Here is a 27,242-nt window from a genome sequence, read left to right on the forward strand (position 1 = left end):
TGGGCACTGCAGCACAGCCACAGCACAGGACTGAGGGTTATCAACCATGCCCGTGGCCCTGATGTGCTCCTAGGACACCGAACTGCAGTTGGTCTTTCCTGTCCCATTACCACCATAAGTGCCAGGACGTTATCCCAAGGCACCGGGACCATATCAAGGCTCTATTAAGACAAAACATCCCAAAATAGAGTTCTTGCTCTGCGTCGCTCACAAGCTCAATGGAAAAGGAGGGAAGAAAGCTGCTGAGAAACAGAAAGTGCGAAAGGAGGGAGGATCACACTGTGCCACCCTGTAGCAGTGCGGGAGCGCATGGACCGCGAGGCGCTGTGCGAGCTGAGCCCCGCCTGCTTCCTCAGCCTGGAGCTGGTCATCGAGCAGCCCATCGAGGTGCACAACGTGGAAGTGGAGGTGCTGGACATCAACGACAACGCGCCACGCTTCCCCCGCCAGGATTACCGCCTGGAGATCAGTGAGTCCGCCGTGCCCGGGGCCCGCTTCCACATTGAGAGTGCCCAAGACCCAGATGTGGGCACCAACTCTGTGCAGAGCTACCAGCTCAGCCCCAGCCGCCACTTTGCCCTGGACCTTAAAGGTTTCCAGAGTGGCAGTAAGCTCCTGGAGCTGGTGCTGCAGGAGCCACTGGACCGGGAGCAGAGTGCCCTGCAGCAGCTGGTGCTTACCGCTGTGGATGGTGGGGACCCCCCTAAATCCGGTACAGCCCAGATCTCTGTGCGAGTTGTGGATACAAATGATAACCCACCTGCCTTTGACCGCTCCACCTACACCGTGAGCCTTCTGGAGAATGCCCCACCTGGCACGCTAGTGGTCAAACTCAATGCCTCAGACCCTGATGAGGGCTCCAACGGGGATGTGATCTACTCCTTTAGCAGCTACACCCCACAGAAGGTGAGGCAGCTCTTTAGTGTGGACCCACACTCAGGGGAGGTGCGGGTAAATGGTACTTTAGACTATGAAGAGGCATCCTCCTATGAGATATATGTGCAAGCCACTGATCAGGGCCCTGTCTCTATGGCTGGGCACTGCAAGGTGCTGGTCAATATTGTGGATGCCAATGATAATGTTCCTGAGGTGGTTCTGACCTCTCTGTACAGCCCAGTGCCGGAGGATGCAAAGGCAGGAACTGTAGTGGCCCTGATGAGTGTCACTGACCAGGACTCGGGGCTGAACAAGCAGGTGAGCCTGCGTATTCCCCCCGGCCTTCCCTTCACACTCAACTCTTTCAAGAATTCCTACACCTTGATCACCCAGGGCAAACTGGACCACGAGAAAGCAGCAGCCTATAACATCACAGTTACGGCTACTGACTCTGGGAGCCCCCCTCTCTCCTCCCAGAAGGTGATCCATGTGGAGATCTCCGACATCAATGACAATCCTCCACGCTTCGAAGAACCTGTGTACTCGGTTTACATCTCTGAGAACAACCCCCTTGGAGCCTTGCTGTGCACTATCAAAGCCACTGACCCAGATGTCGCCAAAAATGCCTATGTGTCCTATTCTCTACTAGCTGGGGAGATTGAAGGGCTACCTGTTGCCTCTTATGTCTCCATTAAATCCGATAGCGGCAATATGTATGCTGTCAGGTCCTTTGACTATGAAACACTAAGGGAGTTCCAGGTGGTTGTCCAGGCTCAGGATGCCGGGATCCCACCACTGAGCAGCACTGTCACTGTCTACATCTACGTGGTGGACGAGAATGACCATGCTCCACAGATTCTGTATCCTACCTCAACAAACACTTCAGCAGCCCTGGAGATGATCCCACGCTCGGCATATGCTGGATATTTGGTAACCAAAATTATAGCCATTGATGGGGACTCAGGACAAAATGCCTGGTTGTTCTTCCACTTGGTGCAAACCTCAGATCCAGGTTTGTTTAGGGTGGAGCTCCATACTGGGGAGATTAGGACTACTCGCAAACTGGGTGAGGACAGCACACCTACTTTCAACCTGACGGTGGAAGTGAGAGACAATGGAGAGCCACCAATGTCCTCATCAGTAGGCATCACCGTTGCTGTGGTGGACAGAGTTTCCAGAATAATCCCTGATACAAGAAGGCACTTTAAAAGTCCGAGCAATTACTCAGAGATCACACTTTATCTCATTATCGCTTTGAGCGCCATCTCCTTCGTTTTCCTTTTCACAATCATTGGGCTTACTGTTATCAAGTGCTACAGATACAGTCTGTATGGGGAGTCCTGCTGTGCAGGGTTCTGTGGGGTCAGAGAACGGTGCCCTGCTGAGTTATACAAGCAGGCCAACAACAACATCGATGCTAGGTTGCCCCATGGTTTGAAAGTACAGCCCCATTTCATTGAAGTGAGGGGCAATGGGTCTCTCACTAAGACCTACTGCTATAAGGCATGCCTAACTGCAGGATCAGGAAGTGACACTTTTATGTTTTACAATACCTGTGGCCCAACAGGAACTACTGGTCCCTCTGCAGTGATGACCGAGAGGCATCTGACAGGACAGAGTGGGCAGAGTGCACAAAACCTGATCATACTTAAAAATGACTCCATTACTCCTAATGAGGTGAGGCTGCATGGATAAATGGCCAGCACAGTGCTCTGAGAAAATCTGTACTTAAGAAGAGATTCAAACTGGAAAACTCAGATTAAGCCCTTTTAGGCTCACTGACATGCAGCTATGAAACATGGTGCTAACAAATCTAATCTGTGCAATGCGTTTTGTTTCTAGGTAAATACTGGGACTTTCAGGGTCCGTTTGGTAAGTTCAGTGTATGTATCTGTTGTTTGAGATTCATTTTGTGTTTGCAGCATAGGCTTCACAGTATATTGCCTCCTTCCCTTTTCTCTTGCAGATCTAAAATTGCCTGCTGCCACAGAGTGCTAGGGAATGACACATGTGGTCTTAAATTTTTAGTGCTAAAATTAATATTGCAGGAAAAGAAAATTTAAGAAGTGATCAGCCTGGAAATCAATAGATCATGGAAGTTATAAACGTTTGATACTTCATTGATTTCATACCTAGGCAAAGATGTTGAAGTTTTGAATTTGGGTCATTACAATACTGTGCTTTGTTTACTAATGTGGGCATGTTTTAGTTGTCTGAAAACTGCAATCCTTCTTTTGATAATATTTGTTCTATCCGGTGCTGCATTTTGTGCTTTCTGGACAGTGACAATTCAGTGACATCTTTGTAGGGAATTACAGCAAGTTGCCATCGTTACGTTACAGTGTGACAACTTCTAACCTGCTGGGTTGCTATTGAAAATTTTCATACCTATGCTTTGACTAGCAGTGTATTAACCTTTTTAATATTTTCCCACAGTGAAGAATTAATGGTTGCTTTATGCTGGCACACAGGCAATCTGCAGCTAGTGTGAGGTTTGCATGCTCTGTACAGTTTTCTTTCTACATGTATTGGAACTAAACCTAGAAACACTCCCAGGAGAGACTAATTCTGGTTCACAAAAGGAAAATTTTGCAATTACTGTGTGTTGTTTGTACCCTACAATTGTGGCAGGTATAAGATCAGTTCATGCATTTATGTGTGCTATGCCTCCAGATGAGGGAAAGCTGGGGGAGTAACTGGTGAGATAGAAAGGAGCGTGACTTCTGTATTCTTGCCATAGAAATATATTTATTTGTTTATTCATATATGAAGACGTTAGCATCTTTTGGAACTGTAGTTTATTTACACAAAGATGCACAGATCTTAAGGACTAGCAAGTCTTCCATAAAAATGCTTTTCAAGCTGTAGTGTTCATCTATTCAAAACTAATCAATTTAAAATTAATGCAGTGCGTTTCTGTAAATCACAGTGTCAGAGTATGGGAGGAAGTATTTTTTCTCTTTTTACACAGGTTTTGTACCTTAAAATCTTTCTGAGTATAATAAACTGTATATCTGTTTGGTATAGGAGGGAACATGAGACATGCTCTATAAGCATGTACACTGAAGAGTCAAAGAGTGAAATACATCTGATATTCTGGGGGGAAAAAAAGAGAAGGAATAATTGAAAATGACTTCACTTTGGATGCAAGACCAGTAGGAAATTAGTTTAAAAGACAGATCCTATCACATTATGGGAATCACTCCACTGAATGCAATGAATTTGCAAGTTTTGAATACCAGTGGAGATCAGGCAGTGACAGCAAAGCCAGCCTAAACCTGGAGTACAGAAGAGAAATGTATAGAGCAAACAGAATGCCTGCCTGTGTGGAGTTATGATCGAAAAGGGGAATCAATTATTCACATAGTTCTGTATGACATAAACAGAGGTGAAATTCTAATTCTATTTGTCACAAGTTCTTTTCTTAGCTCTCTTTCTTAAACTGTCCTGGGGTAGTAGTACATACTGTGAAGATGTATCAGTGCCTGGTGTACATGAGAAAATGGCTGCATCTAATGGCTTTCACTAATTACTAGTTCCTAGCTAATTACATACTATAAAATCCTGTCTTTCCCTTGTTTCAAGCTTAGCATATGCACTGAATACCAGCCATTTCTTAGGAACACTGAATTCTGCTTTTTAAGGATAATGATCTTTGTATTACAAGAGCTTCAGAGAGGCGTGTTTCTCTTTTTAGTTAAAGTGAACTTTTAATCAGTTTTTAACAGCCCCTGCCTTCACCTGTGAAGCATAACAAATGTGTTGACTTACAAAGTTAGTGTCCAATGTGTATGTTATTTCTGGATAATGTGAAAAGGTCTTTTTTTTTCAATTTTTGGAAGTTGATCTTCTATTAGCTGTTCAGTTATGAGGGTGGGACTAGGTGAATGGGCTTTCTGTGCATGCATATTTTACACAGGGTTTAACAAGGGCTAGTATTTTGCAAGTGTTGTTTATACAGTGAGATGAAAATATTTCAAAGTTATTTGGAATTAATCTCAGTAACACTTGATGCAATAAGGCCTTTGTCCTTTTCATATTTGCTAGTAAGGTGAAAGATGTCAATAATTACTTTACACTAAGTTGTGATTGACTTCACTGGGTCACTAGAAGGATGCAGTGGAAGGGAAGACCCAGTGTATGAAGGTTAGGTAGGAAATTATTCTGTCTGTTGAAATGCTGATTCCTGTGTGGCTTCTGACTTGTACGGCTAGTGTTGTGATGGTGGAATGGGAGCTTGTTTCTGCAAGACAACCTGTGCTTCTGCTTTCACTCTGCTTGCCTGTATGGTCCTTTATAGGTTTATAAGACTATCTCAAACCAAGTGTCTTTGTGAAAGAAGAAATGTACTAACACAGCTGCACTGAAAACCTCAGAAACAGTTACTGCTGGCACGAGTTTGATAAGCATCAGAACACGGAATTACTGTATATCGTGCTCTCATCAGCTGGATAACTACTGCAGGGTGACCAGGCAGCAGTGTGGGCAAAATACAGAGATAGCAAAATACTGTGGCTTCATTGCTGGCACTATGTGAGGTTATGGGCAGCCTGCGTTCTTGCCTTTTGAAGGGGAGGTGCACACGTTATGAAGGGGATGTGTGAAGATGTGATTTTTTTACTGGGCACCGCTGCAGCGATGATCCATCATTTTCAGGAAAGGTTTCAGTGCTTTAGTCTGGAGTCCTTTTCCTCATGTGCCTGTGAATTTGCCAAGTGATGTCTGTGTAGGGTCTGGTCCTTGGTTTATGTTTTCATCTCTCCCATCTTGTTCTTACGTTCTGTGCGGTTAAGCTCGTTTGTTATGTCTTGCATCTCATTACAAACTTTTCCCTTTAGTGCAGGGGAAAACTATCAAACCAACATGCTGTAACAGGAGTTTCTGCTCCAGAAGGCAACCTGGCACATTCCTAATGATGAGTGGACAGTCTGAATACTTGATAGAACTAGACATAAACTCTTCTGATCGTACATTTCCTTGTACCCTTTTTTGAGTGGTGATACATGTGGCTGACAAAATACAATGTTTTATGTGATGTTCAGAAATAAATTTGCCTGGTACTTTATACACACTTTTCAGAAGGCGAAACAAAAGCTGCACATTAGTGATGGTAAGACCCAGGGGTTCACTGGAGTTCTATGGCTGTTTGCTCTGCTTCTGGCTCTTTCTCTGTATTTTGCACTTCAAAACCAGCTTGCTAAACACCAGGAAAAAACAAACAACACTTGAGTTGAACCCATCTTGATACTGCTTTAAAATGCAGGCATGTTTTGAAGTGTCTAAATCTAGTAAACCCACAGCATTGTCTGGAGCATTCTTTCCAAGAGATTTCTCACAGAGGCTTTAAAGGTATTAATGGTGGAATATCTTGCAATCTCAGTTCAAGAACTTAAGCCTTTAAGAAATTCTCCAGCCCCACTGACGTTGTAAAGGTTAACTATGAATGTTTGTTCTTTTGTTTAGTGGTAGTATCTGAGCCTGTTCTGTGTTTCAGGGCAGTCAGACTCTTGGTTTGATGCTTACTGCTGTGCCGACAGAAATTTGCATCCAGTATTAAGCAGAGGTGTTTTCCTTCTCTCAGAACTCATTAAATATACTTTACAGAAACACTTGACTGTTCCCTTCACCTTAATTTTCTCAGAGTTGGGAATGCAAATGAACACTGCCAGGAAGAAAATCTTGGGACTTCTGAATTACACCCTTCTCAGTTTCCATTCTTATTTCTTGTATGATAAACACATGTTCAGTCTATAAATAGTTTGTTCTCCACATCAAATTAAGTCTAAACATTTACAAAAGGAAATCAGGAATAGAAACTTCTGTTTCCCCACATCCGTCAGCATTGTTTCAGTGGAAAATAAGCAGAGCTGTATGTGGTCAGGGGTTCTGAAAAGCCGTTTATTATTGCTTCAAAGCCGATACATTTGATAAATATACCTTATGTCATTCTGTTGTGTGTTTGTGTGGAAGTAGGAATGGAGTGGGATGCTTTTAGCAGCCTCATCATCTGGTAACTGTTTGTAAATATTTGATTCACACTTCTCTACCTCAAGCAGACCCTGTTCTAATAGCCGCTGAAGTGAATGATAGCCTTTGCATTGATGTTCATGAATACAGGATCAGGACATTAAAAACATTCAGAAATTCCTTCTATCCAAAGGACGAATCCTTATTGTGTTAAAGTATTAGCTAAAAAGAGAACTGAGCAAAACATTTGTCACAATGTATTTTCCACTAAATTTATTCTTCATGAACCAATGAAATGATTCTTAAGTTAACCCATGCTTTGCAATTTGAAAACAACTGTGTGAAATTTTGCATGAGCTTTTTTGCTACTAAGGTGGCTCCGTTTTACATTATATGTTCACTTATCAGACTTTCCCGTAGGGTTGGTTGTTTATGACTAGTCACATTAATGCTTGTGGTTATGTGGTTGGCAGAATGCAGCCCTAGGAGCAAACTGCTGGTGTGAGGTGTTCACTTGGTGCAGTGACAGCCACTTCTACAGACACCTGGATAGGTTTTGACTCATCTCATGACTATGATGATGTGTTCCGTTACTAAATCAGAAAATACAGGTGATGTGAGAAATGGGGAATGGCTGATTACTTCTGTGCTGGATCGTGTAATTTTTCTCACCTCCACTGATGTGGTAAGGACAGGACCACTGGACTTAATACATGGCCTCCAAAAGTCTCTGAGGGAAATGGCAGGCTAAGATTACTTTAAAGCTGGTAGAATGGGCTGGCATGTGATAAACAGGGTCTTGTAATGAGGTGGGAGCTGGGGAGGTAAAGGGAACAATATTATCTTTGTCAGACTGTGTGATGTAGCAAGAATATGGGGATATAAAACTGGGGAGCATCTGGACCACTTCAGAGCCTATATTCCTCTTTGTGCTTCTTCTCTGTACTCATGCTTCCTGGCCAGCTGTACCTTGTCCTAGTGGTGTTGATTTATGACACAGCTACATTTCTCACAGCAAAGCCTGTGACAGGGCTTTGCAGAGGAGCCCGACGACAACTGCTGTGCAGACTCCTGTCCCCTGGGACTGTGCTGAAGACACAGCTCTACATTGAGATGAGCCATATCATGTCATGACACAGTGACATGTCAATGTGGCAGGTTTCTGTGGGTGCTCTGGTAAAGGTGGACTGTTTGTAGCCAGAGGTATAAGCCAACCCAAGCATGCAGACTGTGAATGCCTGAATGATATATTAGAAGCAACATTACTGCATCTGAACTGGGGAAAGATATTACTGAACAGATTTGCTGCTTCTACAATGTGTCACTTCTATTACTGGTCATGCCTTTTTGCTTTTCTTGCTCCTAATCCCCATCTCATTTAAAGATGTATTGAACCAACTTTTCTCGTATGACCAGAGGATCTTAAAGAATTGGTCTGTAGTGGACAAAAGGAGAAGCCAGTTACACTGATCAAATTGGAATTTCACCAGTTTTGCCAGTTGGACATTGGCCTGTGATAAGACAAGTGTGGGACAAACGTGTGTCTTGCTGAGGTCTGAATGTTTACAGCCAAGCAGCACACACATGATAAAAGAGTGTGAGAACAGGTCTGGACAAAGGCTGACTGCTGCCCAACTGCCTGTTCCTCCTTTCTGTGAAGACTTCAAAAAGTAGAGAAGTCTCAAACATTGAATTTTTCAGTGAAAAACAAGATACAGCCCCTGAAAGGTCCGAAAGTCAGCTGTAGCAACAGATCTTTCTATCTCCAGAGTTTATTTTTCTGATCCTGTCCCCTCCTTCCTTCTTCTGCTCCTCTGGGAGCAGCACTACATCCCTGCCTAAAGAGCAGTAGAAGGTAGAGAACTTTTGAGAATAGCCACAAGATGCCACAGATTCTGGATAGTAACCTTTGAAAATACCACAATCTACTAATTGCTGCTGGTTTTGTTATATTGACATGGTGAATGTTGGTCCATGCATGTGGAGTGAATGAATGACGAATTCCTAACTGATGAGTTTGTCCTGCCATCATCCCCCATTTATGATCTGGTGTCTGAAAGTTCCCAGGCAACAGAACATAGATTTTTGTCTTCCAGCCAAGAGGGTCTCAGCTGAAAAACAAAAATCTATATACTGTGAACAAGTGGCCATTTTCCTCTTTTCTCACTCCTACCCAACTCATATCAGACTTTTCCAGCTCTTTGATGTAATCTCACTTCATCTGTGTTTTGCCTGGGACTGTGGTAAGATTCCTTCTCCTCCTCACACTGCCTGTAAGCCTATACAAACTAATAACCTGCACCTCTCAAACTGCACAAAAAGAGCAAAGGGGCTTTCTTCTCCCTCCATAGCCCACCAGTTCCTCTGCTGTACAAAAATCCCCAACAGAGGAAAAGCCAAATCTTCTGGTGTCAGCACCCTTCATACATCAAGAAAGGCAAACTCAGGAGAAGATCTGATCAGTGTGTATTATTTTCTATCCCCTTTCATTGACTATTACTACGTGGTTGACTTTCAAGTTGGTTTGATATCCCTGGGGCTGGGTCCAAAATGGAATGAATCAGAAAATGCTGGAACTATATATAATGGGCTCCTTGTCAAGCTACTTTCTGCTAAACTCAGCAGAACCTGAGCATGCTAGAGAACCGGGGGCTAAACGGGAAGGAAATTGCTAGCACAGATGTTTAACGTGTGGTTGCAAACCACAAGCAGCCTCGTCCCCATTGTGTAACTCAGACCATAAAGAATACTGGGATGTACATCATCCAAGAGCATCTCACTCTTGGGTGATGCTGGACCTGGAAAATATGGTGATAGAGTGATAGCGTAAGTTGTCATCGCTCCATTTTTGTTTGAATAAAACCTATCGATCCAGGGAAAAGCATACCCCAAACCTCAAGAGGAAAGACAGAGTTGGCTTTAAATAATTCAGAGCATTCAACACTTTCTTTTTTTCTTTCAAGTAATGGGACAAAATTAATTTCTGATCTGCCTCCAATAGCTTGAAGAGAATGAAACCATTACTGTCATATATTATTTGTGTGTTTGGCACTGTGCAAGACAGACCAGGAATGAGTGTAGTCCATTATGTTTCTGGACATAAGTTTTCTCTTTGAATTCAAGTGCCTGAAGTTAAGCACTGGCTGCAATATCACCTACAGAATAATGTCTTGAGAATCCTGAGAAATAACCTAGTTATGTGCTTAGGGCTTAATTTTAAAGGACCTGAGCTTGCATTCTTTGACCATAGTTGAAAATTATTCTGATGGTCCCCTGACAATGCAAAAGAGATTTTCTGGAGCAATTTTTGATCAACAGAGGATTTCTTAATTGTGTCTCTATTTATCAAGCCATTCTGCAGCAGGTCATCATCATATGCTGAGGATTGTTGATCAAAGGGTATTACTGGCTATCTCCCCTTCCACCTCTTATGCCCTCTCATGAATATGGAGAATGTAGTAGTTCTCAGTATTATGAAAGAACGCATCTGCCTTTTATCAAAGACTTTCTGCAGTCTGCAAATCTGATACAGTCTAGTGCAGTCCCCTGCAGTACACTAAGTGTTAGCAGAAACCTCACAGCTGACAGACCACGCTGCATGTTCCCCTCACGGGGGGGAGGGTGGGCAGGAGCTTGAGTTTTCTCAGCTAATCAGGTAAACAAACAATGTGTATTATGTATTTATGATTTTTTTTTCCTTATGCCCAGAATGTTGATGACTCTACAAAATAACTGTCCACCAGTTCCCAGAATTAAATCCATTCCACAGAGATAATCTCTAGCCAAAGGCCTTGGTGGGCAAATGAGTTTCTTTGTTATAGAGACAAATCTCTGTGTCCATTGTCTGAATGCTCACAAAAATTGAGTAGTTCTGTAAAGATTCTTCTGACAAAATTAGCCAGATGCACATGCTTTTCATCACATTTAACATATATTAACAACATTATCCTGGGATTTTGTTTCTACAGCCAAAACACCCCAATCCTGACTGGCGCTACTCTGCATCCCTAAGAGCAGGAATGCAAAGGTATGTATGGTGTTTCCCCACATTAAGGGGAATTCTGTCTTTGTTCTCTTGAAAAGGACAAAGCTGTCTGACTCCTCTGATTCCCTAGCCTGACAATTTCTGTATAATGACATGGAAGAGTTCTGCTGCTGTCACTTCCAATCTCCCAGTGTTGCAGATTCGGTCTGACTGCATCTATGGTATTATTATACTACCATAGATGTGTGCTTTTTTTGTGTTGACCTCCTGCCTTTTTATACATTGACTGTCAAAGCATAATTGCTCCAATTATTGAATTATTTGACTGTGATTAGACACTTTTTGTTTACTTTACAGCTCCCTGTAATCATCAATGCTATGTTTCAACAGACTGTCTGCAGCACTGATGTGTTTCCCATCTTGTCTCTCATTACCATAAAAGTATGCTGCTCCTGCAGTCAGTTTATTAGCTGCATGGTGCAATCAAGATGATTAATACAGTTTAAAGAACATTTTGAAGATATGAGGCAGATTTTCAAAGGAGGAAAAGTGAGGCTGTGTCCGAATCTCTAGGCAACTTTGAAAGTCCTCTGCCTAACATCACAAGCACTTGGATATAATTTGTTACTCAGTATACCTGGAAAGAGGGAATTACAATAGAGTTGTTTTGTAGAGCCTAAATAAAATAGTATTTTTGCTCTCCCTTCCTGAGCAGATTAAAAAAACTGGTTTTATACTCAGATGTAATCTGATGTGATTAATAAGAGTATTTTACAGGTTTAGATGTAATTATAACACTGCAGTAGTTCCTGGTGGCACCACACAGTGCAGGATGGTACACTTTTCCCAAAATTGTTGGTGCAATGGGACTGTAGTCATCACCTTTTACCCATTATCCACAGGGCTGAAGAATCTTCATAAGGTTGAAGTCCAAAACTCAGAGTCAGACTGTCCATCCTGGAAACTGTGCTGCATGTGGGTGAGGGCACAGTGCACCTCTCTGGCTGACTTTGGGACACTGTGTAAAAAGGAACTTAAGCCTCAGGACCAGGAGGAAAGGAAGAAGGAGCAAACTTGATTCTGGGGCCCACTGGGCAAACTGATTTCTTTCTTTTTTGTTCCTGCTGTTATTTTTTAAAAATTCCCTGACTGCTTACTGAAAAATGAATAAACAATCTAGGGAGCAGGACTCTGAAGCAGGAAGTCTCCTGCCTACCTGAGCATCTTATCCACTGGTCCTCAGAGCCAGACGTGCTCTTGTGATCCTGTGGATCTACTTTCCTTTCTACACAGAGTTCAAGATCTTGCCTGAAGTTACTTCAACAATTAATGAAAAGTCAGAGCTCATTTAAAGCAATTCATCCCACAAGCAAGGAAGCTAATGAAGTCTTTCTGGGAAATTGAATGTCTTCATCTGTTTTCTCACACCAGCAGGCCCTGTCCTTACAAGAAATCTCAAGTTCCGAGACTGTGACCTGCCCAGCTGATGATTTTCATAAAATGCTGATTTTTCATAAAACTTGTAGACATTTGGTATCTGTAGGACCACTGACATCTGCCAAGTTTGACTGAAACTGCCCATTAAGTTCAACTGGGAGTGTGGAAGGGAGCTGAGAAGAAGATGAGCCGAGGCAGAGACACAGTCACAAAATTCTGTTTCCCTAAGCAGTTGCACACAAATACATGTCTAGTTTTGCATTAAAAGTAGCAGATTTTATCTTTTCCTTCTATATAAGATGCTGGCTAATACCCAAACTGGTGCTTTCAAGGCCAAGTGCTCACAATGGGACACTGTAAAACTTGCTGTGGTAGTTTCTGCATTCTCTTTCTGAATTGCTCACGACAAGCATATAGTAATCAAGAAAGGTGGGATCTGTTAAAGTAGCATAATGACAGAAGCTTAGAACTAACTCCCCCAACTTTTTATTATTTGCTTTAATGTTAGTATATCATAACAGCAAAGGTCTGTAATTTCCTCGTTAGCGACTTCCAGTCAATGAAAGCAAAGTGTCCTGCAAGTGTTTGTTTTATAAATTATGCCACAAATGTGTTTTAGTAATTAATCAAAGATATTTTTTGCAAGTCAAAACAGCTAGCTCTCTAACGCAGCAGCAGGTTTTGTTAGCAACATGTAATGTTATAGCTGTAGTTGCACAGTGAGAAACAGTTACAACTTTTGAAAAGGAGCAAGAAAGGGAAACATTATAAAGCCCAGGGCAGAGGGGAACTGTATGATCTAACTACGATATGTGCTTGTTCAGTGCTGTGCATATGGAGGAGGCAGCAGTCCTACGTGGAGGACCAGGAGGGCCAGACCAGCAGTGGCCAACAGTCTCCAGTGCTACTCCAGGTAAGGTCTGAAAATTCAGAATATATGTGAGGAACTAATGTTAACTGAAGCAGACCTCTTAATGTCTCCATCTTATTTTTCTTCTGTTTTGTGTCTCTGAGTGGAGTTCTTGTAAATTAACCTGTGGAATCTAAATAGAGTGGAATAATAAAGCATAAATTATGTCTTTTTCTTTACTCAGTCTCAGATGAGCACTGGAAATCAGAGTCCTTGATGCCAGCTTTCACCCTGCCTTTGGAGGTTATTGGTTTGTCTAATGGAACAATGGAAGGGCTTCACTTGATGTGTGTATTCAGATTCAAAATGTTTGGATCTAGGGCTGATTTGCCCTCCATTTCAAAAGAACAGTAAAACTGGGGTAGGAGCTTATCAGTTATCCCTTTGTTATTTTTACAAACCCAGTAAGTTTCTTTGAACGTCTCTTCTCATTTTCTATGGTGAAATCAGACCTATTTTTTTTCTAGCTATTTTCATTCACTAGTGCACGATGATGGAAACTAAATTATTATTTATTTGTCAAAATAAATGATCCAAACTGCATTTTAGAATGTAGTTTCATTTACTCAGTCACTGAGTGGTGACTTCACAGCAGTCAGTAAGAACTGACAAAAGGTCTTTACTGAGTTAAGAAAAAAAAAAAAAAAAAAAGAAATCACCTGTATCTTTTGCAGTGCAGGCAATAAAACGTTCTCACTTTTTGTGTTGGAGCAGGAATAATATAGAGACATGGTAGAGCAGCCAGTGGTATGATCAGCCATTTCAGTCGTGTTCAAACTAAGCTGTCAACTTATTGGATGCCCTGTGTAGGGTTGTGAGCCCTTTATGACAGCTCTGCGAGCGTTGTGAGTCCTCCAGAAATTCAAATGAGGAGTGGCACTCATATCACAGAGGCAGGTCAAAGGTTGAGAAGTGGCATCTCCAACAGAAAAGATGTGAGAGATGCTTTATTTAATCCCTTTTGGTGCAAAACTTTCACTTGGTTTAAGTGGGAATTGTACCTGGATAAAGGACTGAGATGCAACTTGAGGATTTGCAATCACAGTTACAACAGGGTTGTCTGCAGAAACAGGTTTGGAAATTAATATGTTCTATAATGGGCCCCTAGGCTATAATTACCTGTTTTTTGTGTGCTCTTCCTTCTGCTGGAGGTTTTGCAGGAGGTTTCGTGTGTTACAAAGTACACATAACTGTTGAGCTTGCATTTGAAAATGTCACCACAAGTACACTCTAACCTTTATGAGGGGCTCCCTCGGGCTTTCAGCTGCGCTAATCATCCTTGACTGAACACTTAGTGTACTACCTTACACCAGGTCCAATATGGATGCAGATATTCACCCAGACATTTGCTTGCTGGTAATGCAGATTTCTAAGTACCTGAATGTAAATGCAAAAGTAGGATGGTTCTGTCTTCTGAGGAGGTCCATTGGCATTTGGGTCCCAGAGCCCTGTTCTGCTACCCGACTCCTCCCTGCTGTTCCTTTTAGGACTCATCTCTTTGAGGAGCAGCAGTAACCCTTGGCTCTTATTGCTCTTTCCCTCCATGACCATGCAGTAAATGCATCCCTGTCACACATGCTGCTTTCTATGTTGGTGGCTACTTAAGGTGAAGAAAACTGTAAGGCATAGTGAGAGGAAGCTGGCAGGAGGCCCTGTGGAGCTGGGCAGCTAGAGAGTCCAAGTGCCAAGGCTGTTTACTCTGGCTTCTGGATGGAGCATTGCAGATCATTGTTTCTCTGTGGTTTTTATTATATTTCTAGGTAATGTATTCAAACAAGTTGTAAGAAATACCTTCAGTAACACATAATTTTCCTGCCATATAGGAAAATCTGATTAGTTAAGATTGCAGAATATCCATGCTAGTTACAGCTACCTTTAAATCCAATTTTTGTGAATCAAGTTCCTTGTGAATGGGTATTTTTTCCTACATGATGAAGACTATTTGAGGGTTTTTTTTTTTTCTCCCAAGGGATTAGTGACCCTGACATAACGTTAATTATCCTGTTTTTAAGTGTGTTTCAGGTAATATTCTTCTTCACTCTTTGTAAGCAAAAGCTGCAGATATTCCTGGTCCTTAATAGTAAACATGATTCATAGGGAAATCTCAGATTTGGTGATTGTACTAATTCTTGTAGCTTTGAGTACATTGTCTTGCATCACATTTTCAGTTATTTACTACCACTGTTTTAGAATCCTATCTGCAGTTTCCCCCAAATATCTCTTCCAGTGCTTCTTTCTTTTTCTGACTTAGGTTCAAGACCTGTAATTTTTTTGTCAGGTTAACATACACAGTTGATGCTTTTCAGGAGAGATTCAACTCATTATGGTCAATTGAGTCAACAAATGCATTTTCTCCTGAGTATCATTTGCATGTGAATGGAGTGCACCTGAGTCCAGATAAACTCCTAGCTAAGCTATTTGTTATCTCAGCATACTGTGACAGCTGCAGGTCTTGACTTCTGATTACTAGAAACCACTTCCAAGCCTATTCTGTGTACATATTCTCCATGTAGTTGTTTTAGTCAATGAATTAATCCCAGTTTGTCACTAAACCATTCATTTAATTTAACAATCCACAAAAGCCATGGATAAGATGCCTCACAGAGACAGATTCAGAGAGTTAATCAATGAGAGTATTCAAAGATGATGTCATAGAAGCACTTTAAGAAGATGAATAAGTGTTAAATCAGTAAATCCTTAATTCCTTCCTAATGCATATCTGAACTTGAATGTCACATGATGTGTCAACAAATATGTGTTCCCCAAGCAAAAACTGGTCCTCATTTGACTGACAATGCTCTTATTGACTTTATTGCATATTTCACCCATGCAGGGGACAGTGAATCTTGATTAATTTTTAACTGTCTTTGCATTTTCTTATGTACCAGTCTAATAGATTTTAGGTTTGTAGTCAAAATCCTTCCAAGCAAGGTGGGACAAGAAGGCTCAAACTCCCTCTGGGTAGAGGATAACATTGGGTTTAGCTCTCTGGGGCATCTCATTTGTCCCCCACATGCTATATAGTGAGTCTGGGAAATGAAGACAGATTTCTGGTTTCTGCTCTATGTACTTCAACAGATTTGGGAATTATATCAGACTTTCTATAGGTGACCACTAATCTGAGTGAACTTTGTTTTCTGGATGCCTAACTTGCAATAAATGGAGCTTGATTTGCAGAAATGGTGGGAGCTCATAATAGAAATGAAGATGAATTGAAACTTTTCTCTAAACATACTGAAGATTCTGAATAAGTCTTATGCTTAGTTTAGATCTTAGAATTAGTGGCCATTAGACAAATCTGTATGTACTTCTCTATGGTCCAGGTTCCAATCTACAAAACAGAACTGGTAATGCAAGTGCTTCACAAAACAGTCTACATAAGACTCAGGAGAATGATAAGGTTTCGTGATGAAAAACAACCATGAGGAATTTTAAATCCTCTATTCAATGTAGGCTTTATATGTGTGCCATAAATAAGGCACTGGGCCACACACTGCATATATAGAGGGGAAAAAATACTTCCATTCAGACAACTCTATAAACAAAAGAGGAAAGAACCTCATAGAAAAATATGCATCTGAACTTTGGAAGCATGTAGGTGAAGACCGTGGCTGAAATACTGGCATCTCTGAAGTCCATGGCAAATAGCCCACTGACATGAAGGCAGCTAGGATTTCAATGTCTATCCTTACAAATATGCATGAGAGACTGAATAAAGGTTGCATAGGCAAATGAAGTCCTCAAAGAGGGTAATTTTGTGCTTCTAATTTTGCAGTGGTAGCATTCTTCTAAGTAAATCTGTCACATTTGTTTCCTTTCCCCATATAATTTGCTGGGGAAGAGAGGTGATAGCCTTGTTTTTTAAAGCACTCTTATGAAAAAAGCAATTTTACTGTGTGAGAATCTGCTGATTTCAATATGGGCAGCCCTCCATGCTTGACATTCATGGTGCATATGTTTATCCCTTGAACTGGCCAAGTAAACAGCAGTAGTAATATTGGCTGCTGTTCCCTAAGAGAAATAAGCAGGAGAGACAGGTTAGCTGTGGGTTTCATAGCTACTTGAAAAGGCAGGGGAATATTATAACCAAGAAACACAGAGATCAACACAAGGTCTGAAGAGGACTGTATGTGCTATATATGTATTTTTAATGTATATATAGAAAGTCGTTGTATAAAGACATGTATCTCCTTGTGTCCTGTCACCCCAAGCCTGATTCTTTCGGCGTTTGTCCTCTGAAGTTTGTGTCTATCACAGCTTTCCTGTCTTTATTCAGTATTTCATCCTGCTGTTCCTTACCTCCTGCTTAAGTATGTTCTTTTTACACATGCCATGCTAGCTCAGGATATTCCATGCCTATATATTCTCAGACTGTCCTGGTTTTATGCTGGTAACTACAGTTGCTCTGGAATAAATTTATGTTGCTCTCAGAGGATGGTTCCTGCTGCAATCAGCTGGAATGCAGAAGAAGTCCATTGATGGGGCATGGCCTGTAGAATAAGTGATGAATACTGAAAATTTAATGAGAAGCAACTATAAATATGGCAAATAAGCAAAGCTATCTGAAAGGTAAAGTCAGTCTTCCTAGCAAGTTTTGTACTACTGGTCTGGGGTAGAGAGTTGTAAATGGAATGACTGTGGGAAAGCTGTGAAGAAAGGAAAGGGGACGCTTGCATGGACTTCAATAAAAATGTCCAAAAATGCCTTGATAGGAGGAGGCATTATTATAATTATCTAGTGTACATTGTGGCATACACAGTTCTGTGTTTCACAGACTAATTTGTATGTCAAGCAAGTAAATCCTACTTGAAAAATAACATTCTGTCAGAAAGAGATACTCTCTTCCAACAGAAGAGAAGGACCCAGATAAGAGACAGGACAGTAGTGTAAGCAGGAGAGATCTGAGCAGAGAAATCTAAGAACATGATAGGGGACACCAAGTAAAAATCTTGGAATGGGAAGATGAGCACAGATGATCTGGTAGAGGGAAACAATTGGAAAAGGATGCTAGAAGGTTTACAGGAGGCAGATAGCATTAGGAATGGCACAGTGTAGACTCTTTAAGTGACTACTGAGCATAGGTCACTGGAAAGAAGATTAGCACAAGACTGGGTAATAGATTGTGATGAGGGGGACAGAAAGCCACACTTCAGTTAGTTGTTCTTTTAATGAAATAATCATTTGATCTGTCTGCATCTTTGAGTCGATTTAACATCAGCACAGAAGAAATGCATGATTTGTTTTTCAGGTTGACTCTTTCACTGTTGCAACAGACACTGTTCTTGAAATTCACCACTAATAACTCCAGTACAAGCTCACAGAGGGCCACAGTACCTTCACAAGGCTCTTGGCCTCTGAAGTATTTTTCTAAAAATTCAGTTTAAAGAGTCTAAGAAAATAACTGAGAGTCATGAGACCTGAGGTATAACATATTTCATATGATACAGCTTTAACTCTGGTTGTAAATGGGGAATAATTTATTCCTAAATGTCAGTGAGTTTCTATTAACTTTCTTCAAACAACCTTCCTTATCTAGAGAAAAAGGATCTAATTAAGACTCATCAAGCAGTAACTGCAAAGAATGTGCAGGAGCTGAAAGTGCTTCTTCTTTGAGAACTGTTAAAGGTTAATTTACAAATAACAGCAGAGAACACTGGCTTAGCTTTAGCAGTTCATTGATTAAAGCTATAGAAGATAATAACTAATTAGCAACCCAGAATACAAAACTGGGATCTTAGTTTGTTGCAGAATGCTGAAGCTGTTTAAAATGGAAGGAGCTAGAAAATAGAACTGTGCACATTTATATCCATTATATTTATTTTCATTTATAACCAATTTCCTATTTCATTATTCCAACTTTCAAAACCAGAAATACCTACACATCAAAATACCAGCCCTAAGAACCATACCCTAAGTGGTGCAAGAAACACTGTGATGATATGTATATTTTTAATGGAGAAAATAGGGAAAATACAGAACAGCCAATTTTCATGTCTCTTGAAAATTAGTCTTCAAATCACTGATATAATAAATCCCCAAAATGAAGGTCATAAGCAGTTTAACTAGTTTCTAAGCCTACACAGTAAAATGTCATACAGATTTGGTTCACAGCCTCTTGTAATCATGGAAAAATGTATCACCATAAAGCACACTAAAATCATTATTTAAAGCTGCAGTGTCTCTACCAGCCCAGTAGATTCTGGAGGAGGAAATCATGCCAGCTTTCTCATGTAGATGCAGAGCAATCACAGTGTACTGAAATAGAAATAATCTGCAAGGACCATATAAGGCTAAATCCCTTTCTTTTATCTCCGTGCTTTGACCTTGTTCACTGAATTCTCAAGTTAATTCCACCTAATTTCTGAGGCCTTCAACGTGATACACAGCCCTCAGTTTTGCCCTTACTCCCAGTACACTTTATTCCCAGGATACTCCCTGTATGCTTCCTGCTCTTCAGCTTTCCACTTCTGTTTCCTACATCTTCACCTCTTTCCTGTTATTTACCTGGTTTGCCAAGCATGCATCTCTCTGTTCCTGTTTCTCTTCAAAACCTGTTTATTCCTTTCATTTAATGACTCTGGTCTATTCCTGCTCATCTGTCCGCTGTGTCTCCCCTCTGTATTGTTATTCCAGGAATGCTGAAATGTGGGGCCACACATCACATTTTCAATATTTCATACTGAACTAAGGATTTTCTGTGGTAAATGCTTCTCATTTCTGACAGCCCGATGGAAGCTGGAAGAGGACTGAGGATTTCAGATGCTGCTTGGGCTGAAGAAAAGCATTTTGTAATCAGAAAGATTTTTCAAAAGAACATGTCAAAAAGAATTTTTATGACCAATGCAGCTTGATATACTGATTATTATTTTTTAAAAACTGATGACTGATCAGGAACTCATCTGCTTCACCACACGTAAAATATAGTCGAACCAGCAGTTTGGACTTTCAGTATTTGCAGCCAGGACTAGATAAATGAATAGGTTAGTTTAAATTTCTGTTCAGCTGAGTGGCCAAAGAAAGGAGGGGAAGACAGATTATGTTATACAGAAACTACAGTCATGACTTGACTAATGTTAAATTTACTTTCTGTTATTTTGTTATTTTCCTCTTAGCTGCAAAAAAACCCATGACTGACCTGAAATAGCATTTATGATCTTTATCACAGGGTCCATTATTTTTCAGTGGAGTGTACCAACTAAATTAGATTACATGGATGAGAGATTTAATAGTGTGTGATATGTTAGTCCTTGAAGAATCAGTGTAAGGACAAAAAAGACTTCATCAGAATTTGAAAAATGCTAATGCTGGAAACTTCAAAGTTGAGCGGTCTGTTTGTCTTAATATATTTGAAGAAGACTTTATTTTCATTTTGACTAGGAAAGAGAATGGTCTTGGAAGAGTTTATATCTTCATATACTGTGGAGAATTCTTGATTCCACCTGCTGCAAAGATTTGTGACAGGAATTAACCTTTCTCATTAGCCCCAGCCAATGCAGAATGCATTTGTGCATCTTGTCATTTATTCAAGTCCCTGTGCATGTGCAGTCCTTTAATTTAGATTAGGGCCACATTTGTCCCTGACTGCAGCCAGCTGTTGAATTTACCAAAGTGGAGATGACCACGTCCATCTTCTGATCTCCACTTCGGGTGTTTGTTCCACTGCAGATTGCTTGAAGGTTCATGTAAGGCTGATAGCTCCAGCTGGGATACTAATAACACCGGAGATCTGCACAGTTTCTAAAACCAGGAGTGAAATAAGAGTAATGGGAGCAAAAGGCTAGTGGTTTTCTATGACTGAGTAATATGAAGGACGTCTTCCCAAAACGTGGGTAAAAGCTGCTGCAGCTCAAGACTTTGTCATTTGAAGGAGTGATAAAGCAAGAGATTTTACACATGGTGTTTAGTTGGCTAGCTGGTTATAATTGCTATATTTAGGTGCTAGGAGAAAGTTTAATGACAGCAACTCCTTGTCTACTTAGTTATTTCTTTCCTATAGTAATCTCTTTGCTTCCTCAAAATGGAAGTTGCAGTTGCACCTGAAAAATGTGTCTCATTTGATAGCTGTTACTAACTGTATGCTTTACTGTTAGTAACTGTACTAACTCTATGTTTTAAAAACAAAATAACATCTCTTGAACAGTACCTGATTTTGATTATGGTTAATTTTCCTATGTTTGTAAAGGCCAATAGTTTGTTAACTCTTTTGAATCAAACACCAAAAACTCCAGTTGGTTTATCAGATTTCCCACCCTGATTAACATATCATCTAGAAGTTACGCATACCCCAAATGACGCTGTAACTGAGCCAAAAAGAGGGGGATGGCACAACACTCTCTACCAAAAAATACATTTGCCAGATGATGTGATTGGCCTGTAGACATCTGGTAGGAAATTATTTTGTAAATAAAATAAAGTCCAAATTTTCATTGCTCTAGGCATGTGCTTCTTTGTGATCTTGGTAACAATACCAGTGGGTTTGTTTTGCTTACCTACTGGTAATAATCTGTAGCTACACAGAAGACATGGATTTTGATTCCCATCTCTATTATTTTCTCAGAGATTTCAATAAATAAATAGAAAAATCACTCACAGCTGTGCTACCTTGGGTTGTGATTTTGTCAGAACTTATAAGCTAAATAAGTGTTTATCTGGTCAGTACTTCAGGGAATTGGTGGTAATCAAATTGTTTCCACATGAGGTTACAGCTGCTTTATTTTCCCCCTGTTGTGCCTCACTTTTGTGTGTATGGTTTGTTCCAACCCCATCCACCACCACCCCCTTCTCTATTGCTTTGGGCTTAATTTTATGCTTTTTAGATTTTTTTAAAGAAAATATACTCAAGTAAATGTCAAAACAGCTTATGATATTCATGATCCTAAAGGAATTTCAACCCTGTTATCTTTTGCAATATACATTTCACTGATAGAAAATAGGTGGATAAAATAGGGAGAGTTCTAAACAATTCTAAGAAATTTTGATCTGAATGTATTTATAGTACAAGTGATGGAAGGAGAGAAGAGGCTGAGGGAGTACAGACCACTCAGATATTACATCTTCCCCTAATGGATGCCTGCCTGTGTACAGCACTTTGCTGTACACAGGGTCATGAATGTATTTTTCATGTGTTTATTTTTGTGACCAGGCATTGCTTCACCGTCTGTTACTAGTGTTGTAGTGTGGCAGTGCCTCTCAGCTTAGATGGCACTACACAAAGCCCATACAAATAGCAAAAGACAAGCTTTGCCTTAAGGAATTTACCACTTACATGAGCAGGGCAGACAGTCTGGGAACACAAGGGAAAGGACATGATCATTATCCTGTTTTATAAAGGAAAAAAAAAAAAAAGGTGCAGAAAAATTAAAGTTATTCTTATCACAAAGTGCTCTGTAGCTATGCTGAGGCTGTGAGCCTGTTCAGGGCCATCCTTCCCTGCTCCTCTCCAGGCTGTTGAGCCAGAGAGCGCCGTAAAGTCAGGGCTTCCTGAACACTATGGAATTATTGTTTCGGCCTTCATGTTTCACTGCAGTGCTTACAGGCCCTTTGCCCGCAGTGCCAGACCTTTAGCAGCTCACAAGCCCTGCTTTTAAAGAGGCAAGCAGAGGAGGGTTCACATTGCTCTTGGCCATTACATTTCTCTCCTTTGCACCTCCGCGATCTCTTTGCCCTATCCTTGCCTTGGTGGGACTGCCAGAATGGAACTGGAATGCACAAAGTAGAGAAAGCAATACTGCAATGCCGTGCCTGTATTTTCAGCACACATTCTGACTATTTGACCTGGACATGATGAATTTACTTTGAGAGATAAACTCTGAACTCATTTGGTCATTACTTGTGTGCACTCAGAGGGTGTAATGAGAGATGTAAAACAGTAACAGCAGCCCACAGAGGCATCCCCTTCATTATGGGGATTTAATTCTCAGAAAAATCAAGGCTCTGGCTGTGGAGGGAATGAATCTGAGTACAGTTCTCTGCTCTTGTCTTGTATAATTACAGTCACCCATCCCTAGAAGCATCCTCTAGCATGCACACAGAGTTAGCAAAATGAATGGGTTGATTAGGAAGAAAAAACCAACAACAGAGCCTTTGCAGCCTTGTGGAAATTGTTTCTATGTGTTTATGCTGAGAAAAATCATGTGTTGCTTCTACTTGCAGAGGTAGATAAGACAGGTTCAGATAAGGCAGGGGAAGCTTGGCGCAGGATGCGGGATCTTGTTGGAAGCGTGCACATCCCAGCTCAGCACACAGTGCTGGATTCAGATACCAAGAGAGGACCAGGGCAAAACAGTTACCAGCAGCAGTTCATCCCACAGCAAATGCTATAAAGGAGACTGGAGCTAGAACAGAATTCACTGGTAGTGGTTTGAACACAATGAAATTAAATTGCTTATTGTTACTAGGAACTGAGCAAGTGCTTCATTTGCTGTTGTCAGTGGCCCAGTTTTGTCTTGTGCCTGCCTTCCATGACCTGTCTTTTAACTGTTAAGAAAAGGAGCTGTTGAAAAAGCAAGTAAGATTTGTTGACTGGCAAGCAAATCCTGTGCTAATGGATTCATAGGATCTCTTGGGGGGCATGTGCTATCCTGTTGCATAGAGCTGGGTGGTATTTGAGGGTCTGCAAAGGGAGTTCAATCTTCATGTAAAGGTCAGTTCTCAGGCATATAGTATTGAAGCACATACAGAACAGGCTGCTGCCTGGACTGGGAGTGGACTGATTAAATTGTGCAGCTAATCTCCTTAGGCTCACCTAGACAATTAATGGCAAGAAAGGTCCTCTGCCCTTCCCTCTCTGCATTTGTCCCTGTGGTTACCAGAGCTGGTCGAGGGATTTTGCCTTAGGTTATACCTTCTTATCCTGTAATCACACCTCCTTGGCCTTGTGCCTGGTCCTGTGGATTGCTTATACTAGCTAGGTTATTCAAACTTTGAAAAATAAATACCTAATTATTTCCAAGAGGCAAGCTCTCATCAAGTAATTTAATCAGTTTTTTCACATTCAGATTTTTCATATGCTGGGAGAAACTTGGAAATCAAGAAACCATAGACTGAGCTCAAAAACAATCGGTGAAGTCCTGACGCTGCTTTAGTTCTCTTGATTCAATTTTCTGCTATTTTTGTTGCACATAATCACTTGAATGTGGTAGCTGAGCTTAAAGGAAGAACAGAATGTTGTAAGACTTAGAATAAAATCAGAGGGGTTTTGAACAAAGGCAGTGAGTGAAAAATGGCAAAACCTGTATCAAAATATTATCATAATACTGAAAAATGCAGAATGAACAGTTCCTCCCCCAAATTTCCTTCAAACTCTGCCTGCAGACCTTACAACATTGATTTTAAGACACAGAATCCAACCCAGGCTTTTCATTACTGAGGAACATTACACACTGAACACATCTCTGCATCTGCAGTTGCAAATTACATTCTCCTCCCTCCTACTCTCAGTTTTTCACTGTCTCTTGCTGTATCATTTTCCATGATTCTGTATGCACCCAGGAACAAGAGGCTGTCATTTTAGTGGTAAATCAACTTGCATGCCTTTAGTTGTGTTTAAGTAGTCATAATTCATAACTACAGTAACTGAATATCTTCAATGTTCACCACACCATTTTGAACTGCTCCCATTGTCATCTCAGACTGTAATTGAAAGCATCATCCTTTCCAAATGCCCAAAGTCAAATATATTCGGTCACATATAGAGGATAAGCTGGCCCATATAAGGGGCCTGTAATTGCAGCATGCATAGACTATCAGCAGCAGTATGCTAGCACTACACTGCTCATTAGGTTTCCAAGGGATTTGTTCTCTCTAGTTATCATGTATAATGTCATCTCTTCATGGCAAAAATTACCTGGTTTTGGTAGATTATTATCTTGCTGCAAATTTATGCTAAGTAGGTAGCTGAGCCTCCCACATGTGTAACTAGAAACAGAAGAATTAAAATAAATTAATAACATTAGTGTCAGACTATCTGCCTCAGTTATTCCCGGACTTCACTGCAGTTGGGAGAAATAAAGCACCATGATGACCATCACCTTTTGCTTTTAATTGAGCTTATTTCCTGTGGGGCAAGAAAGGTTAGAGTCCCACGAGGACCACATGTGCTGTGATCCGCTCTGGATCCCTGTCTGAAGAGTGCAGATGCAGTTATGTAGTAAAACAATCTTCAGCAGCAAAGTTTGGAGGCAGAACAAAGCACATTTCTGTTGTTTCACACTGTAAATCAGTATATCCATCTCAGTGTACAGACTTCCAAATTGTAGCTAAACCTATCTAGAAAATCTGTTAACGGGAAAGAGAACTACTTACTTCTGGGCCCACAAGCAAATAATTTGGTGACCCTAATCCAGTTTCTAGCTGGCAATTTGCCACATCAGAGAAAACACTGTCACAACTGAAACTAATTGGCAGCCCTAGCAGGGAGGCCAGTGAGTCATGTAGGCTAAATCCATGCAGGTCAACTTGTGATCTTTTCTGAGGCACATTGGCTAGACAGCATGACGGGAAGCTCGAAGCGTTTCTACCAGCTTTGTAGCTGTTCTCAGTGGAAAATACATGCCCAGCCATGAATACTGATGCTATGAGTGTTTATTTCTTGATGCATTTTTATGAATCTTCAAATTATATGTCAAGTATAATTTTAAAAGCTTAATCCTCATCAAGGTTTACAATAAACCTTCTTATTCTTGCCTGGTATTTCTCTTTTTACCATTCCCAGATGGCAAGTGTTTGTAACAGACAATGCAGAAGCTGCATTTGGGTCCTTCATAGCTTATGAAGTAAGGTCAGCCCTGGCTGGAGATTTTTGATAACTTCACTCTAATCTGCAGATTCTCCTTTCCATTTGTTCATTTCTCCTGATTAATTTGCATTAAATACCAGTTAGAGAGCTCTTCACAGTTCTTTCATGTGGACCAAAAATCATCAGACGATGGAAAGTAAGTAAAAGTAAAATGTAGGTGTTTCTTCCTGCTTCATAATAATCTTCCAGGCAGCCTTAGAGTGCACTCCACTTGTGCATTAAAGGAGAGAAAGAGGCAGTAAAAGAGTCTAAAGTATCTATTTGAGAAGAACTGCAACAACACTATGTTAACTAATGCTCAGTACAAAATCACTGCCACACTGGCCTGCAGAGTTGCTAGGAAACCAAAATAAAAATCCTTACTTTGTAAAGCACAGCGATATCATGAGCATAGCAGATTTGTGCTACTGTTCTTTTTTTTTTTTTTTTTTTTTTTTTTTTTTTTTTTTTTATGATGGTTAAGCAAGGTTGTGGAGGGTGCAAGGAGGAGACAGGCTGCATGAAGTGGAGTTAGAGGAAGCACTATGAGGCTCATCTCTGTCCTGCTGTCTGTAGTCCTACATGTGTTGCAGGCTTACTGCAAGTAATTTTGATTTTTAAAAAGAGTTAGTTTTCAAATTTAGGACAACGGGATACTTCTCTGCTCTTACCCAGCTTGTATTCAAAGAACCATGGAGGCAGCTGGCAGGGAAAATAGTGAGGCTTGTAGCAGGAAAGAGCTTGTCTGCATGGCAGGGAGGCTACATGGACTAAATGGATGGGCTTTGTATAGTTCCACATCAGATTATACCAGTCTAAGTCTGAGATTTTTGGTTTTGCTTTTTCTTTTAGTTCTTCCCATACATTCCAGTCTTCTCTCAAATCAGCATTGTTTCTCCTCTGACTATAGAGGGTGGTTGAGGGAGCTGATCTGCCTGAAAAGGCTTGTGTAGACTTAATTTTCAGCTATATTAGCTGCTGCTGCAAACTAATACTGGCACAAAAAGTGGTAGGGATACTACAGACTAAATGTGCGAAACTGCATCTTCATAACAAAGGACTGTTGTGCTTGTAGAGAATCAAAATTGTCAAAACATGGTGGCAGAAACAGGAAACAAGAACTGTTGTAGAGTTGCTTGTAACCTAACGAAGTTTCTCGTAACATAATGAAGAGAAAAGGAAGATAAGGACTTTCATTATCTGAGTAAGAAGAACACAAACAATGAAAGAGATACTATGTCCAAGAACAATGAAGCATTTGATAAGGGGTTTGAGAAGTATAGTAACTCCTG

The 27,242-nt window shown here is 40.8% G+C and overlaps 1 protein-coding gene across 2 annotated transcripts in view; it reads left to right on the plus strand.

Annotated features, from left to right (window-relative positions):
* The window catches only part of LOC113485118 (protocadherin alpha-C1-like), an 83,189-nt gene that overhangs the window by 34,270 nt on the left and 21,677 nt on the right, over positions 1–27,242 (plus strand). For both annotated transcript variants that reach the window (XM_026858026.1, XM_026858027.1), the window contains exons 2-3: positions 10,812–10,870; positions 13,090–13,178. In XM_026858026.1, the coding sequence (XP_026713827.1) occupies positions 10,812–10,870; positions 13,090–13,178 (148 nt within the window). The remainder of the gene's footprint in view (positions 1–10,811; positions 10,871–13,089; positions 13,179–27,242) is intronic.

This window comes from Athene cunicularia (assembly GCF_003259725.1).
Source record: "Athene cunicularia isolate RWA chromosome 13 unlocalized genomic scaffold, athCun1 chr13_part1, whole genome shotgun sequence".
NCBI classification, from domain to species: domain Eukaryota; kingdom Metazoa; phylum Chordata; class Aves; order Strigiformes; family Strigidae; genus Athene; species Athene cunicularia.